General features: G+C 34.4%; 1 protein-coding gene across 4 annotated transcripts in view; it reads left to right on the forward strand.

The window, feature by feature from the left end:
* Positions 1–18933, forward strand: part of pla2r1 (phospholipase A2 receptor 1) — a 95529-nt gene that overhangs the window by 57377 nt on the left and 19219 nt on the right. For 2 of the 4 annotated variants that reach the window (XR_012387028.1, XR_012387029.1), the window contains exons 17-26: positions 241–401; positions 947–1002; positions 2658–2755; positions 2840–2976; positions 5529–5646; positions 5729–5841; positions 8974–9109; positions 11744–11846; positions 11943–11982; positions 13258–13444. Coding sequence is in view for 2 of the 4 variants with exons in the window: in XM_073916389.1 (XP_073772490.1) it covers positions 241–401; positions 947–1002; positions 2658–2755; positions 2840–2976; positions 5529–5646; positions 5729–5841; positions 8974–9109; positions 11744–11982; positions 13258–13444 (1245 nt within the window). In the remaining 2 variants the exon portion in view is untranslated. Of the gene's footprint in view, positions 1–240; positions 402–946; positions 1003–2657; positions 2756–2839; positions 2977–5528; positions 5647–5728; positions 5842–8973; positions 9110–11743; positions 11983–13257; positions 13445–18933 lie in introns of all 4 variants that reach the window. The other 2 variants (XM_073916389.1, XM_005155726.6) reach the window with 1 other exon arrangement.

Raw genomic sequence — 18933 nt, forward strand, 5'->3', positions numbered from 1 at the left:
CACTCTAACAATCTCTTCTTGTTGAATTGCTGAATACCTCGTCGACTGCAAGTTACTTTGGACAAAAGCGTCTGCTGAATGACTTAATGTTTATGTAAATAATTGGCTGCTATGATTTCTAAGTTTTCTCCATTAGCACATAAGTAGAGGCTTTGGTTTTCTTTACATTATAACTTAGGCAGAAAGAGACTGTATCTTGAATGATAATGTTAGTGATAGCGCTGTGTGTTTATGCTGCAGAACATGCACCATGGTTCTTTTTCCACGAAGCTGAATATTACTTTGCCAGTAAGCAGTTTCCCTGGCAGTCTGTCTCTTTCACCTGCAAGATGATGGGCGCTGATCTGCTCTCTATCCACTCTAGTGAAGAACTGGACTTTGTCAAAGGACACATTACTAAGGTAACTTTATTTAAAGTGCATACACTACCATTCAAAAGAAAGTAATTATTTAAGTTCTTAAAAGACGGGTGATTTATAATAGCCCAAAACATACTGGAAGTTTGATGAGTAGCGTTTGGTTCCAAGTCGATACTTTTTGAAATGGTACCATTGCCTGAGCAAATTCTTGGAGGAAGAAAATACCCACAAAAAATAAATAAATAAATAGATGACATTACAAAATAGATTTTTTATTCTTTACATTATAGATAAAGTGTTAAGCATATGTAAATATAAAGATTTATATAAAGCACAACTAATTTTAATAACAGATTTACAATACATTCTATTAAACATTTTTTTACTGTAGAAAAAGCACTTGAAATTTAGGATTTTACAATACATTCTAAGCCACCACATGCGGTAAACAAATAATTTCAACATCAGTTACAGTACTAAAAACAGCTGTCTTTAATTATTGGTATGCTAAAACTAGTGTTAGTGTACATAAAAAGGACAGAATGTACCTGTATCTATTTAAAAGAGCATGTGCTTGTGTTTTTTAGGACTCTGAATATTGGTGGATTGGTTTGTCTGCTAACAGTGGCCACAACGGCCTCAGGTACCTTTTTCTATTATTTTATTTGTGGAGAACTTTGACTGACAGATGATTTTTTTTACCTGTTGTTACACCATTTTGTGTCTGTCTGTCTTGTCTATCTATCTGTCTACTGTATGTACAGTTGAAGACAGAATTATTAGCCCCCTTTTGATTTTTTTTCTTTTTTAAATATTTGCCAAATGATGTTTAACAGAGCAAGGAAATGTTCACAGTATGTCTGATAATATTTTTTCTTCTGCAGAAAGTCTTATTTGTTTTATTTCGACTAGAATAAAAGCAGTTATTAATTTTAAAAATATATATTTTAAGGTCAAAAAACCTCTTTAAGCTATATAATTTTTCGATTGTCTACAGAACTAACCGTCATTATACAATGACTTGCCTAATTACCCTAACCTGCCTAGTTAACCTAATTAACCTAGTGAAGCCTTTAAATGCCTTTAAAATATTCTTTAAAATATTATTTACTGTCATCATAGCTAAGATAAAATAAATTAGTTATTAGAGATGAGATGAGATGACTCTGAAGCAGGTCTTCATTGAGGATGTCTCCGTACATTGCTGCATTCATCTTTCCCTCTATCCTGACTAGTCTTCCAGTTCCTGCAGCTGAAAAACATCCCCACAGCATGATGCTGCCACCACCATGCTTCACTGTAGGGATGGTATTAGCCTGGTGATAAGCAGTGCCTTGTTTTCTCCAAACGTAACGCCTAGCATTCACTCCAATGAGTTCAATTTTAGTCTCATCAGACCAGAGAGTTTTGTTTCTTATTGTCTAAGAGTTCTTCTGGCAAATTCCAGGCAGGGAGTGGCTTCCATCTAGTCACTCTACCATACAGGCCTGATTGGTGGATTGCTGCACAGATGGTTGTCCTTCTGTAAGCTTTTCCTTTCTCCATAGAAGAATGCTGAAGCTCAGACAGAGTGACCATCAGGTTATTGATCAGCTCCCTGACTAAGGCCCTTCTCCCCGATCACTCAGCTTAGATGGCCGGCCAGATCTACGAAGAGTCCTGGCGGTTCCAAACATCTTCCACTTACAGCATGTGCCCGAGCTCAATTAAGAGCTACATGGCAAAAGCTGTGAATACTAAATAATAAATAACAATACATTTGCAACAATTTCAAAAAATCTTTTTTCACATTGTCATTATGGGGTGTTGTGTGTAGAATTTTGCAGAAATAAATGAATTTAATCCATTTTGGAATAAGGCTGAAAATTAAAAAAAAAAAATGTTGAAAAAGTGAAATGCTATGAATACTTTCCGGATGCACTGTATATGTGTATATATATATCTGTAACGGTGGTGAGTGGTACTGGCAACAATATAAAGTTCCAAGCAGTTTTATTGAGATGGGTCAGGCAGGCAAAGGTCTAAACAGGAACAACCAACAATATAAGGGTAATGCACGAGCATAGTCCAGAAAACAAGCAAAAAGTTTGAGTCACTTAGCCAACAATCTTACCTTTAAAATATAGCATACAATATATAAAAATATAATATATAAAATATAAAAATATAGTATACAAAATAAAAAAAATAGTTTACAAAATATAAACATATAATAAATTAAACATAAGTGGAACATACACTTATAGACCAAACCTTTATCACCTTTACTCTTTTATGTCTTATGTTTGTGGTCTGCAGTTGGACTGATGGATCTGCTCTGGATTACGAGAACTGGGAAAACGGTCAATTTTCCAGAAAGCCTGGTCAAAATTGTATCCAAATGTCGGCTCAGTCTGGTAAACGATAAATACTCTATATATGTACACATAGGTACTGTTATTCAATATACTGAAACGCTGCTTCTCAATGGTGTTGTGCAGGTCAGTGGTCTGCAGGAAGCTGTAAAGATCCTCGTGGTTATGTGTGCAAACGCAGAACGGTGTCTGTGGTGGAGGTTCCACAAGAGCCTTACTATATCGGCAGCTGCCCAGAGAACTGGCTTTACTACGGACACAAGGTTCACATGCACCACAGACTGCTTTTACAAGTTTAATCTACATTAGTCAACATTTGAAGTGGTTCAAAACCTTCAACAAAATAGTTCGAAAACACTAGTACTTGTCTTAGGACAATTTTTTAAAAACTTTTTTGATCCACTTTAAATGTTGATCACTGTAGATCTTTTCATATGGTTGAATGAATCAATTAATCAATTTTTATGAATTAATGAATGAGTCAATCAATCTATTATCAAATGTTCTTAAAATAATTTAGTTAAAATTATTTGTACCTCAAAATCTACAATTTTGCAGAGTAGTTATATTGAGAATTCAATTGTTGTAAAGCTGAATAAGCAGGAAATGTTTTTCAAAAAAAGTAATACAAGAATTGTAATTTAATAAAAAGTTTTCTTTCAAAAAAACTGCAGTTAAAATGATTTGCAGCACACACTATTTACATTTGCACAACAGTTAATGCGTTTCTCAAAACACTTAGTCATTTTTTTCACGTTATAGTAGCAGTTTCTCATTCCTTCCAACAAATTGCAGATGCTTTTGGATGTGCATCAATTGTTTTCATACAACTCTCTGCTATTTATAACATTATCATTTGCTTATGACATGTCAGTCAAAATGAACTAAACTTGTGAATGCTGAATAGTCATTCCATATAAAACTAATCCTCATTTCATTACCTGAGTCATTACATCTAGAAATGTTGAACTAGTTGTCAAAATCTGTCATGCTAATTTTAGAAAAAATAAATAAATAAAATAAAAATTCTAAAAATGTCTTCTAAATTGAACAATTTCATGAATGATTTACAGACCTATGTATGTTGTAGGTTCAGTTCTAATATGTACTGCAATATTGTTTACAGTTGTGCACAGCTCTACCCAAAGGAAGTTTATGTTTTTTATAAATAAGGGTGTGTTTATTCTTTTGCACAATGCTGTGAATAAATTAGAATTGCAAATGTGAAACAGTATATAGTGCTGTCTTGAGCGTTTTCTGGACGTGTCACCAATATCTGACTTTTTTTGGATTGGAAAAACTGTCCAGAGTAAACTGTCGTAATGAAAACATGATAAAGCAATTTGACTATTTTGTTCATAAACAATGGTGTCAGGACTTTTCATCTTGATGACACTGACACTTTCATAGACATCAATATTTGCTTTTGAGGAATGAGCTATCCATTTTGAGCAAGTGACACGCTTTTGCAGATTATCAACTAGGTTTTGCAGGTTGTACTAATTGTTTTGAAAAATACATGAACTGTTGTGCAAATGTAAATAGTGTTGTGAGAAATGCACCAAAGCCACTGAGAAAAACTTTTTTAGTTTATTTTGTAGGAAAACGTTTTAAACAATAAAAAAATGTTGAAAATAATTTTAGAACTGTATTTAATTAGTAAGTGCAGAGCAGTTGTATTGCATTTATATAAAAATAATAAAACCGTTTTGCAAACCAAATTAAACAGAAAAGAAATTAATTAACTTCCAATATTGTTCTAACTTATGCTTTTTTTTTTTTTTACAAGTGTCAGCTAATTTAACATTTCTTTTTTTAACAGGGATAATAAAAAAACATCAACTGACCAACATTCGCTTAAAGAGTGAATATTAGTATTAATAATAATAACACACCATAATTAGTATATTTATTACACAATTTTTAATTGGAGAAACTTTAAAGGAAATATTTTCAAATGTGAATCTTTCAGAAATGCTAGATCAATTTCTATCAAAAGTAAACCTTAACCTTTTTATCTTACATATTATTTATTGCTGATGGTCTTTATTGTTTGTTTTTTATAGAAACGTAACATCTATAAAATGTAAAGTCGATCTTTTTTCACTCTAAAATAGACAGAGAAGCTGAAATGGCAATAAATTCAAAACTCTCACTTTAAGATCTGCGTGGGACTAAATTTTGAATCCCGCTCCCGCCAAGTTTTAGTCCGAACCCGAACGCTCCCGCTTATATTCAGCATGTGCTGTCCCGCTGCCCGCCCTGCCCCGTTTTCTACTCGCATCGCCTGTTCCCACTAATGAGATGGGGGGGGACAAAACCAAAAACCACCCAGCTATACAGAGTCCAGACAGCCTAAAACATGTTTACTGTATGCACATAAGCACCAAGCAGGTAACACACAAACAGACAGCATCACACTCTCTCTCATTCACACAGACACACACACACACATAGACAGCAACAAACAAGCTAAAGTCACACACATACATTTGCGTGATCGCTCGCACGCTCGAGAATCGGGAGTGATGTTATTAGATCGCCCGCTCCCGTCCAAAATTACACCAGTTACCGACCGCTCCCACACTTTATTCTGAATTTTATTCCCGCGCCGCAAGAAATCTGGTCGGGTCGCAAGAAATGTAGTCGGCTCCTGTGGTACAGCTGCGGGAATGGAGGCCTCTACTCTTTCTCACCAGAATTAATTTCTATTAATGTGTCTCATATATAATTTTCAGGAATTCTTTTATTTACCGTTTGAGTTGTTCTGTTTTATTGTAAAATTGAGAGTAGCTGTTTTGTGATTGGTTGGCAGTGTCTGTATGTGTATCTCCCGGACCGTCCAGAAAAGGGGAAGAGCTGGCAGGAGGCTCAGGCTGTGTGCTCGGCCAATCAGGGCTCTCTGGTGTCCATCAAGGATGAGATCGAACAAGGTAAAGGTCACATGCTCATTTATACAGCTTTCAGTGTTGTTGTATGTTGATATTTGTGGTTTCTTTTTTTTTTTGGTTGAAGCCTATATCGTCATGATGCTTCATGGCTCGTCAGCGGGGGTTTGGATCGGTGTGCAAGGACGTTTTTCTTCCAAATGGAGCAACAAGAAGCCGATCGTCTACAGTAACTGGGAGGTATAAAATCTTGGGAATTAGAAATGATGCTCCCATCTTGATTTTTGATGGCTGATTCAGATTACTGACTTTTAAAAAAAATCTAAAAAATATACAGTTGAAGTCAAAATGATTCGCCCTCCTGTGAAATTTTTTTCTTTTTTTAAAAAATATTTCCCAAATTTAACAGCGCAAGGAATTTTACACAGTATTTGCTATAATATTTTTTCTTCTGGAGAAAGTATTAATTTTATTTTGACTACAATCAAAGCAATTAAATTTTTTAAAGAACAATATTATTAGTCCCCTTAAGCAATGTTTTTATTTCATTGTCTACTAGGGGTGTAACGATCTATCGTTGTACAATTTATTGCGATGCAAAAGTGTCACAATATGCATCGTGGCATTATGACGATTTCATTACCATATGACGTCCGTTTTCTCTTATTAGTTGAGCTGTTTGCACGTGAGCTACGTTCCACCTGTTGTCGTACGTGATTTCAGATTGCAGCAGCAGTAATTTTAGCAGACCAAGATGAGTGGAGTAGAAATAGAGGATGGCCCATCCTCTCAAAATCAGACGTCTGGCAACATTTCGGTTGTACAGTCATTGCTTTAGACTCGTCCGCTTTTTGACACGCATACTGGGTCAAACATAGCCGAAGTTTTAAAGTCTTCACAGTGATTTACATACTTTGCACAGCGACATGGATACCTTCTAATGGTGTTAAAAGAGTCACATACTGTATTTATAAGGTACAATTCACTCTAAAATATCATTCTGTCTTCATATAATGATGTATTGGCAGCCGCAAAATCACACATGACGTGAGCTGACCGTGAGCTGTTACTACAGAGGGCGCGCGCGCGCGTCTGCTTCAGTGAACAGAACCTGCAGGTTGTGACTAACATTCAGCATTCAACACTGTGACTAACATTCAACATTCAGTTTGTGGAACAGAGTGATCGTTCAGGAGCCGCGTGGGAAGTATGAACAGCAGTGGAAATGAAACCGAAAGCGTGCACATTATTTAAATAATCACATCGCATTTTAGAGTTATGATTACGACGAGCATGAACTCTTTTGAGTACAGAGGTACACAAAAATGCACTTCAACATGATACACTTGATAGCGCCGACATCAGCAATGCCGAAGAAATAGTAAACCTGCCTAAACTGCTGAAAAGAGCCATGACTGCCCTGTGTAATGAAAAGACGGCCACCCTGTCACTCATCATGCCCAATATGAAGACAGCCATCCATAAAAACCTCTTAGACAGATACACATCAGTTCAGGATTATTTTAAAGAACTGCTGATTACCTGGAAATGTAGATTTTTTTTTTTTTTTTTTTTGCACACACAAAAAACGCAAGTAACCAAGCAAAGCCTTAAGCTCTTACTGTTAAATTAAATTGGATTGAATCATTTCAATAATATTTTATAAGAAGTTTTTAAATTGTTTTATTTTCCAGAGACAGTCCTGTTTAATTTATTTTCTTAAAGAAGGTTCAGTTTAGAAAGTTTAAACAAAAGAAATACTTAAAAAATTGTTTACTTGGTAATTAAATGTTTTTTAAATAAAATTTGCATTTCAGTTTAATTTTCAATTTTTATTCCAAATATCGTGATACATATCGAATCGTGAACATTATATCGTTATACACATTGTATCGTGAGCTGAGTGTATCATTACACCCCTATTGTCTACAGAACAAACCATCTTTATACAATGATTTAACCTAGTTAAGTTTTTAAATGTCACTTTATCTAGTCAAATATTATGTTCTGTCATCATGGCAAAGATAAAATAAATTAGTTATTAGAAATGAGTTAGTAAAACTATTATGTTTAGAAATGTGTTCCATTAAACAGAAATTAGCGAAAAAAAATACAGGGGGGCTAATAATTTTGGGGGGCTAATAATTCTGACTTCAACTGTATAAAACAATTTTCAAATCAAATTTGCTTAATTAAGCTCAATTATCAAATTAGCTTAATTAATGAATTTTTTATTAAATTAGCAAATTTTGACAGCCCTGATATATATATATATATATATATATATATATATATATATATATATATATATATATATATATATATATATATATATATATATATATATATATATGTGTGTGTGTGTGTGTGTGTGTGTGTGTGTGTGTGTGTGTGTGTGTGTGTGTGTCTGTATTTGTATATACACATGTATACACACACACACACACACACATATATATATATTTATTTAATTAATAAATTTTTATTAAATTTGCAAATTTTGACAGCCCTAATATATATATATATATATATATATATATATATATATATATATATATATATATATATATATATATATATATATATATATATATATATATATATATATATATATATATATATAGATAGATAGATATAGATATATCAGGTAATGCATAAATCTCAATTTCTAAATCGACACTTGTTACTGGTTTTGGGATCAAGGCCAGGGTCATATCTTCATGAATTATATATATAAAAAGATAAATGGTCTGATTTCTACATATATATATATATATATATATATATATATAAAAAAATTATATTAATGCTGCATTGCACAGTTAAAATAAATAATAAAAATGCTGAATCCCTCCTTTCTTGTGTGTGGAGGTTAATAGAACAGCAGTGACGAAGCGTTATTTATTTAAGCGTTCAATATTCGGTATACTAGAATGAAATACCACATTAGCTTCTCTAAAAACACTTTGTTTCCATTAATAGTTACATTAGTAAAGCCTGCAACCACAGACATCACAGTATTGAAAAAGTACAATATGAAATGAACAAAGGTCAATATTTGTTCAATTTGTTGAAGTTGTGCAGAATATGTCATGTATTGCTGTATCATCTGAACTTGTGTGTACATCTGTGCTGCATATTTAGCTTCTCTGCACACTATACTAAACACTTTGTACAGAAAAAATGCTTGCAGTTTATATTCTAGAGCAGAGATCACCCGATTTTAAACAAGACAGTCGTCCGGTTGCCTGTTGTGTTTTTGTAGAGAAAAAAAGATTTCGACTGATGCATCTGTAGGATTTAGTATATTAGAAATATCACTGGATTTCAACAAACAATTTCAAAACTGTTTTTCTGTATCTGTGTCTACAGAGGATTAATTATAGATCTCCTGAAGTACCTCATTGCACTTTCCTGTCCAACAGCCACAACTTCCGCTTGACAGGGATTTGGCAAGATGACGTCTGTACTGAAAAGATATATGGCTTTGTCTGCGAGAAAGCGCAAGGTAGGTCAAATTATTGTAGGAAAGTAAAATAAAAAATAAATTATTTAATTAATAAACATAAATACAGTTTATTAGTGCTGGGAAAAGATTAATCGCATCCAAAATAAAAGTTTGTTTTTACATGATAGATTTGGTGTGTATTAACCCGTATTCAAAATGAACGAATCGTTCATGAACAACCCATCATTACTCCGTAAAGTTGCGATCGGTCTGAAAAACGCTCCAATTGGTCCACCGTTTTTATGTTGTTAAATTGGAAAAAAAAGGACTGGGTGTGTTTATATCACCCCAATATGATGGTCTATACACTATATATACATATATGTTTGTCCAAATAGCTTAAAAAGTAGATTTTTCACCATAAGTGCCCTTTAAGACCGTTTGTCAATATGCATGCAAATGTGATCCTAGAATCAAAAAGCAGTGAAACTGATAAGTGTTTGGGTGAGCAAAAGGAAGCAGGTGAATACAGAATGAAAGGATGATCAGGCGCATGGTGAGACAGGCGATCCTTGCTTACTGAAGAGGGCTTAAGTGTCCTTGCGTGAAGCAACCGTGCCTGAATACGCACAGGTATGATCGGTTCTCTTTTAAATAGACTGGAAAAAAGAGCTTAATGGCTCGTTTCCACTGACTGATACAGTACGGTACGGTTTGGGTCGGTACGGGTCACCTTTATCAGGCTTGCGTTTCCACTACCAAGGGTACCCTTTTGGTGGGCGTGGTGTATGACAAAGTTTCAGTCGACGTCATTTTCGCTCGAGAAAATGTCTACAATAAAGCTGCACAGGTCGTTCACATATCATATGAAAAGCACTTCTCACAAAACAGATGCTTTACACACATAAATACTTGTGTATAAATTAGAGATTTTTTAAAGACAGCGGTTGCCGATTTCACTTTAAACATTCTTTGAACAAATAATCTAAATGTTAACCGTGATCATCGTTTCATTATCACACACGGAATGTTTTTCAAGTTTTCCTTTGCTTAGTTATTTTTATTAATATGGCTTAATTATCATCCTTTACAGTAACATTGCTTTAATAGGTGATTAACTCTCCATTTATGTAGAGTTAACTGGTGATGTGGGACCTTTAGCCAGTGCAGTGTATAGTTTTAGGAACATGAAAATAATAAACTCAATTGTTTTTTAAGAACATTTTTGTTGAAAAAAAAGTCTGAATTTTTCTATATTATGCTTGTTTTGACAATATATATATATATATATATATATATATATATATATATATATATATATATATATATATATATATATATATATATATATATATATATTTTTTTTTTTTTTTTGGCAGGGAAATAATTAGTTTGGTGTTAGAGAGAAATATGATTAATGTCAAGCTCTGTATGTACAGTATATGATACAAAATATATATACATTTAAACATCAATGCAACAAAATAGTTTTGTAAAGTTTTGTTTCTATCTTTGTGTGTGTATCACATAAAAATATTAAATATTTATAATACACATACATACTGTATGTTATACCAGATAAAACAGGTACAGGTGAATTGGGTAGGCTAAATTTTCCGTAGTGTATGAGTGTGTGTGTGTGTGTGTGTGTGTGTGTGTGTGTGTGTGTGAATGTTTCCCAGAGATGGGTTGCGGCTGGAAGGGCATCAGCTGCGTAAAAACTTGCTGGATAAGTTGGCGGTTCATTCCGCTGTGGCGACCCCAGATTAATAAAGGGACTAAGCCGACAAGAAAAATATACATATACAGCTGAAGTCAGAATTATTAGCCCCCCTGAATTATTAGCACCCCTGTTTATTTTTTAACCCAATTTCTGTTTCATGGAGGGAAACTTATTTCTTATAACTGATTTATGATATCTTTTTCATGATGACAGTAAATAATATTTTACTTGATATTTTTCAAGACACTTCTATACAACTTAAAGTTATATTTAAAGGCTTAACTAGATTAATAAGGTTAACTAGGTAGGTTAGGGTAATTAGGCAAGTTATTGTATAACGAAGGTTTGTTCTGTAGATTATCGAAAAAAATAATTAGCTTAAAGGGGCTAATAATTTTGTCCCAAAAATGTTTTTAAAAATATTAATAACTGCTTTTATTGTAGCCGAAATAAAACAAATAAGACCTTTTCCAGAACAAAAAATATTATCAGACATACTGTGAAAATTTCCTTGCTCTCTTAAAAATATATATATAAATAAATAGCGGGGCTAATAATTCAGAGGGGCTATTAAATCTGACTTAAACTATATACACACACACACACATACACACACTCACAATCTAGTGTACATATAGTGATACACATACATGTATATATAATATGCAAATATGTTTATTGACGTTAGAAATGTATCTATCTCAGATAATGTTTATCATATTCATTTATTTTATTAAATTTTTATTTAAAAAAAATTATGCTATATTAAAAAATAGTTATGTATTTGAGACAAGTGACCAGACAAATTCACACATGGCATTTTAAATAATTGATTTTACAGTAAAAGTTTTTGTTCACAATTTTAAAAAATATTATGAAAAAAATGCATTTTATTTTATTGCTCCTTGTCCATAATGTGGAACTAATTATCATGGTTTTATTTATTTGCTCCATTATCTTCATTATTTCAGACACCACCAAGCGTCCCACTCACTCCTATCACACTGCATCCTCTCTGGGCACATCTGAGTTCAGGAACCACACTTATCTGGTCGCCCATGGCAACATGAGCTGGTACGAGGCCCAGGAAAGGTGTTTGGTGAAGGGGGCAACACTCGTGAGCATCACAGACCCATTTCAGCAAGCTTATCTGACCTTTCTGATCAACAGACTGGACGCCCCGCATTGGATCGGCTTATACAGCACAGACGTAAGGACACAGGGAAGTTCATGTGTTTTACAGGTGTATTGGTAATATATATTTGAAGTCAGAATTATTAGCCCCCCTTTTTACCTTTTTTAAATATTTCCCAAATGATGTTTAACAGAGCAAGGACATTTTCACAGTATGTCTGATAATATTATTCTTTTGGAGAAAGTCTGATTTGTTTTATTTCGGCTAGAATAAAAGCAGTTTTAATTTTTTTAAGAACCATTTGGACATCAAAATTATTAGCCCCTTTAAGCTAACTTTATTTTCGACAGTCTACAGAACAAACCATCGTTATACAACATCTTGCCTAATTTCCTTAACCTGCCTAGTTAACCTAATTAACCTAGTTAAGCCTTTAAATACCACTTTAAGCTGCAAGGTGTCTTGAAAAATATCTAGCCTAATAATATTTACTGTCATCATGAAAAAGGTAAAATAAATCAATTATTAGAAATGAGTTATTAAAACTATTATGTTTAGAACTATGTTGAAAAAAATCTGCTCTCTGTACAGAAATTGGGGAAAACGTTTTGTATTAATAAATTTAAATTTTGCATAAAACTGTGTGTAAATGTCTAAATATTTACGGTAATATACTTATATGTAACAATATAAAAAATATTGCATGGTTAAAAAAATTATACGTTTAGTCATCAAATTATTTATCACATTTTGTAAATTATAATACAATATTTTAATAGTTTTATATACATAATTTATATTATAGTTAATAGTAATAATGATTGTTACAATAAGTTAAGACTAAAACGATATGTGTAAATATATTAAATATTTATATCACATTTTATGTTTAATCTTCAAAGAATGTATCACATTTTGTCATTTATAATACAATATTTATATTGTTTTATATACATAATTTATATGATAATTAATAATAAAAAGTGATTATGTTAAAAATACTAGGTTATGTATAAATTATATGTGTAACATTTTGTATATTATTATATATTATATTTTATATAAATAATTTTTGATAATACACTTGTATGTACTAAGTTATAAGAATAATGCATTGCTAATGAAAATATGTTTAGTCATCAAATAATTAAAAATACAAAATTTTAATTGTTTTATATAAAAAAATGTATATGATCATTAATACTCATAATGATTATGAAAATAAGTTATGAATACAATGTTTATATAATATATGTATGTATATGTCTAAATATATCAATATTTTATATAACATGTTGTAAATTATTATACAATATATTCATTAAAGAAGAGCGCTCTCTACTTTCATAGGATGGCATATCCCACCAGTGGTCTGATGGAAGTGAGGGATGGTTTACTCATTGGGAAGATTCAAATTATTACCCTGAAGGGCCGGTGGGAGATGGAGGCTGCGTGTCTATGGATACTAATGGACGCTGGAGAGACAATGAATGTGACATGAGGTTATCAGGAGCGATATGCTACATACCCCCACCCAGTGAGTCCAGTCCTTTCTGCCTTTTGATTTATTTCAGGACTTGAAAAAAGTAGAATTTTTGAAAAATTCGTACATTTTCTACAAAGAATATTTTGGCCATTTTTAAAAATGATAATTTCCTAATGATTTTCTGTAGAAAATAGATTAATGTGTAACATTAGGGGCCCTATCATACACCTAACGCAATGCGGCGCAATGCGTGTCGCAATTATTGTTTACTAGTTTGAGCTTGGAGCTTAGAGTCGTTTTGACATTTCGCACCACGCTGTTTAAATAGCAAATGCATATGCACCCATATGTGTTCTGGTCTAAAAAAAAAAGGAGGTGTGTTATGGCACATTGCTGGCGCGTTGCTATTTTGAGGAACTAAAATACACTGTTCAATAGACCAGCTTAGAGGTGGTCTAAAGTCCAGCGCAGAGCAGATAACAAGACTCAGCCACAGTGAGTGTTTCTGTGCTGTTTATGTAGTACAGTAATCAGTCTAGAAGCAGCATCAGCTGTGGGAGTCATCAGTGGAGACTTGGAGCAGGTGTGTGTGTTTGTGTGTTTGGCATGACTGAATATGTAGTCCATTTAGATGTAGTCCTATGTGTGTGTGAGTGTTTACCAGCGACCTCTGGTAGTTAGATCGCTGGTGATCGTAACAGTAGTTTTATTTATTATATGCATATTAATATACTTTTTTTTTATTAAAAACAAGCTTAGATTTGTCCACCTGTCAGGTTTTAGATTATATGGGCATAGCATGTGTATTTGGATATTTTTTGAGCACACTTTGTTATTACTGTTTATCTATTCGTTTGCTGGCAATTAGAACTGAATTTAGAAATAGTTTTGAAACAAATCTTTACACTTAATAAATGGAACTAATTATGTAAATAGCAAATGTGCTATGGTAAGACGCAACTGGTTCTTAAAGAGAATGGGAGATGAGACTGATTGGTTTATTTTCAAAACACACCTATAACTCCACTGCACCACGGCGCAAAGTGGATTTTTCCGTCCTTAAAATGGTAAAAGTGGATTCTGACATGCCCTTAATGCTTTTGCGCCCTGCGCTTTGCACCTGGATCAAAATAAAGCCCTAGCAATGAATGAATTTTACATTTAAAAATGCACACACATACAAACCTTTTCAGTGCTGTATTGGATTAAAATCATCACTGGTATATTTGTTTAGCTGAACATAAGTGTTTCTGTAAATCTAAATAATTTCCAAATGCATTTCTTGTAAATAACATTTATTGTTACGGTTACTTTATACCGCAATCCACATTCTGTTTTGTGCTAGGACATTTATTTAATTGACACTGAAGTACATTTTGAGCAAAATGTATACAGGGTGAAATATTGCATTACTCACATTAACAAAATATATTTTAGCCAGGAAAACAGTTGAAAACTATATCCCTATTGTTACGACTCAAGTTTGGCTCTAGGGTTTAAAAGAGGTAACATTTAATGTGATTACATTGTGTAGTGACTTGATGACAAAATAGCAAAACGATTACCAAAATACTGCAAAAGTAATATTGTTTATAATGTTTGCATATGGAGGGACCGCTGCTCATTGATCAGGATAAAAGTGCCACGAAAAAAAAAATCAGATAAATGTGGTTGATAATGATTGATTTTGAAGTGAGGGTTTACAGATCAAAATGCAAACCGTAGTGTTATGGTATTCTTAATTACAGATGAAAACACAAAGAATCAGTACTGTTCATGTACACTAAAAATACTTATGCTGCTTGTTCAAACTACTTATTTAATTTGAGTTGAACCAACACAATTATTAAGTTTTGTTTTGGGACAACATAATTGTTTTATGTTCACTTAAATTTGGGGAACAATTAAAGGTGCAGTAGGTAACCTGTCAGAATGCTAACGTTAGCTTAATTTTGAAAATTTACGTCCCTTCCCTGCAGTCCAAAGCCATGCCTACTCAAGTCATGAACGCACACCAAATAGATGAAGACCTGGTGATAATGACTATAAAATACAACATTGTTTACAGTCAATTAAATAGTGCTAATGTTGTCTTGAAGTCATTCCTACGTGCTATTTCAGATGTAAAATTCAAAGCATGTCACAGGCTATCACTATTCAAAACTGAACGAAAGTGCGAATATAAATCAAACTTCACCTCAGTAAAGCTGGTTAGGTGGAAGAGCACATTTACTTGTATTTTGTTAATCAACTAAATAAAAGTCAGATCAGAAAACAGGAGTGATAAAAACAGAAATATCCTGCCTTCTTTTTACATAATCCTTATTTTACCAAGACAACGAGTGACTTTTCATTTTCAATTGTGCTCGCTGATCCTCGTACATCCATTTTATCTTACACCTGAACAACTAAATAAATACTTGTGTCTATTTAACAGACTGCTGTAAAAGATAACCATGAACTTGAAAATAGCCAATCTTTCGCCAGACGTTTTCAGTGGCTGAAAAAAACTTGTGTGCATATAAACCCATTCATAAACACGAACACAGTCTAATACTTTAGCCATGGTGTCCCCCTTCTGATCGTGGTTTTGAACTGCATAAAGTCATTTCCCTCCAGCATGCAAAAGTAACCCCGATATTGATTCAGGATTTAGAAAAAGTTTTGATTCTGCATTTTTGGCAGAAGCCCTTTCAAAAACAATCTTTCTTTTAATGGACACAAGGCCACCTTGGTCTTTCAGAAAGAAGTTCAGGTTGATGCAGAGTTTGCCTGATGTCATTCTTTGTCAGCTGTAGATCCACGCACAAATGACAGATCTGTCTGCTTGAAAAAATATAAATCTGAATTTGTTGATAAACAGTTTGAATTACCTGCTGTAATTGAGTTATTTGTCAGCCTGACGATTTTTAAACGGAGTTAATGAATCAACAAAAGTTCAGTAGCGGGGCCATGCCTAAACCAATCAACTTCCCTCATCTACTATTTAGAGGAAGTGGACCCTCCCTAAACTGTTTGTCTCAGATTCTCACTCCCTCCCACCCAATTCCCCTCTAAACTCAACCACTCATCCCCTACAGCCCCTCCCTCCCCTCCCTATACACCTAAGCCTGGTTTATACTTTTGCGTCAAGTGACCAGCGTAACCCACGGCTCATGCAACGCCCGTAGCTGTGCATATATACTTCTGCGCTCTGTCTCTGTTGGTCTGCATTAACACTTCCGAAACGCTAGTTGGCAGTGAGGTGTAAATGTTTCTCTGTGTCGAGTTTCTTCGCTGCTGTTTTGTTTTCCTGAACACTTCCGGGATGTACAAGTGGCTCAAACTCGCTCATTTTGAGGCAGGAACCGGCGGACGTGCAACAACTTTAACTATGAGGTAAACACAAAACAAAACTTTCCATCCGGAGCTCCTTCACGGGACTCCACACTTGTAAACAATTGCTCCATCAGGCTCGCGCCATTCACGTGGCTCTCGGGCCCGCCCAGACTCGTCAGCGATACCAAGCCGACCAATCACAGAGCTCGCGTCGTTGCGACATGTAGTTACATTTTTTGAGAGATGCACGTCAGCGACGCCGACGGCCAAGGCGAAGGGCTATGCGTCAGTGCCTTACCATACGCCGGTGTTTGACGCGGAAGTATAAATCAGCCTTTAACATCCCTCTCCTATTCCACAGGCTGCATCGGGGGGTCTTCTAAAGGTTCCACTTTAACCTACGAGACAAAGCCCCCACTCTGAGTCTCCCCGGACAAGACTCCCTGATTAGCCAGGTCAACGACCATCCATACTTCTCTTCTCAATCTCCATAACAATCACCAACTTCTCAAACAACTCGTAATAAAGTTTCTCAAGCAACGGTTGTACAGTGGTCCTCGATGGTGAATTGGACAAGCATTTTTTAGTCTTATGCCTTACCCAGAATGTAAAAATACTATAGGTGCGCTATTATCAGCGTAACGTGCTGCGTTAACGCAAGACTCTTATCGCGCAATATAAAAATATCGCCGTTATTCTATTCTCAAAGTTAGGTTGGGAGCCATTAGTATCTGGATGCAGCCTTTATGATGCAAGCTGAGATTGCATCACTCAGCGATGCAATGTCAGACAAAATGCACTTAAATGGAGCAAGTGACATCGGTGTGAGGGGTAGGCTTAGGTGAGTCCATTAAAAAGCATTGTATGCAGCTCAGATTGCACTGCACCAAGTCTGCATCCAGACCCCTCTCTTGGGAGCAGGGTCTATTCTGTGCAAGCTATGATGACTTTCACCCTGATATTTTAGCGCGGATGTATATCTGACCGGTGAGCTGTCTGACAAAAAAGTGCCCTTCTGAATCAAATCAGCAGGATGCCTGACTTTAACTGCAGTTCGGCAGTTTCACTTTAACTCATGAACATTTCATTCATGTTCCTGTGACAAACTGGGGTATTAGACGCAAATAAGATGTAAGGACTGGTGAGAGTGTTATGGAATTTAATAACGCATGGACAATGGAAAGAACGCTGTGCCGTTCACACTACATAACTTGACTTTGTGTCTTTTAATCACTGTGGTGTTCACACTAGGTGACACTACGTGAATGATCCACAAGAGGGGGGTCACACACTACATGATCTGACAACAACTCGTTCCCCAGCAGCTCATTCAAGCTACCAAACCACAGCCAATGAAATTTTGTGGGAGGAGTCGTCAGAAAAAGGCTGCTTGTGTGCTGACATGACTGACAGCGTTTCAAGCTTTCAAGGAAGCAATTAAAAACATCTTTAAATCAGCTGATACATCAGCGGATTAATCACTCATCTGCAAGGTTCGAGTGGATAGAGACACAGAGAGTTTTTAATTTTTGTAATTTTATAACTCTTTGAAATAAAACTAACATATATATAACACCCTGCCATTTTCTAACTATCAGTGTATTTCTTTCTGACGTTGTTATTTTTTTAAATTACAAAACAGTAAAGAACTGAGCATTTCTACTTTTAATTACCATATTCATCAAAATGACTGCGTGCATGTCTGATACTTTTCGCTGTGACTTTAAACATGTGTAAATTTTTTTTGCCTAGCAACTTCCTGCTAACAAAAATAAAACTTTCTGATGGCAAAAACATCAATTTACTATAGATATCTTTCAAGACAGCATATTCTGTGCCGCAAAATAGCTCCTGTTTGAAAGTGAAAATGAAAGTCAAGACCTTTAAGTGTTTTAGTATCTTAACTACATATTTATAGGCTGTATTACCAAAAAAAGATAATATTTTTAGGGTAATGGTGTCATTAAATATGATGCCAGACATTCAAAGCTTAATTGTATTATCTCAATGGAAGCTTTGAATGTAAATATGTTGTGACACTATGGCGTTTTAGATGAGAACGGTCAGAATGACCAGTATGATATTTCCAATAGTTACAGAATTCTAGTTTCACTGTTAATATATCTCTCATGTGTTAACGCAGAATGAGGCGAGTGCATCGATGCCCATTCTGACCAATCACAGATGTTTCTTTTGAGCTCCTGAACACACAGGCATTCAGC

Source organism: Danio rerio, chromosome 11 (genome assembly GCF_049306965.1).
Source record: "Danio rerio strain Tuebingen ecotype United States chromosome 11, GRCz12tu, whole genome shotgun sequence".
NCBI classification, from domain to species: Eukaryota; Metazoa; Chordata; class Actinopteri; order Cypriniformes; family Danionidae; genus Danio; species Danio rerio.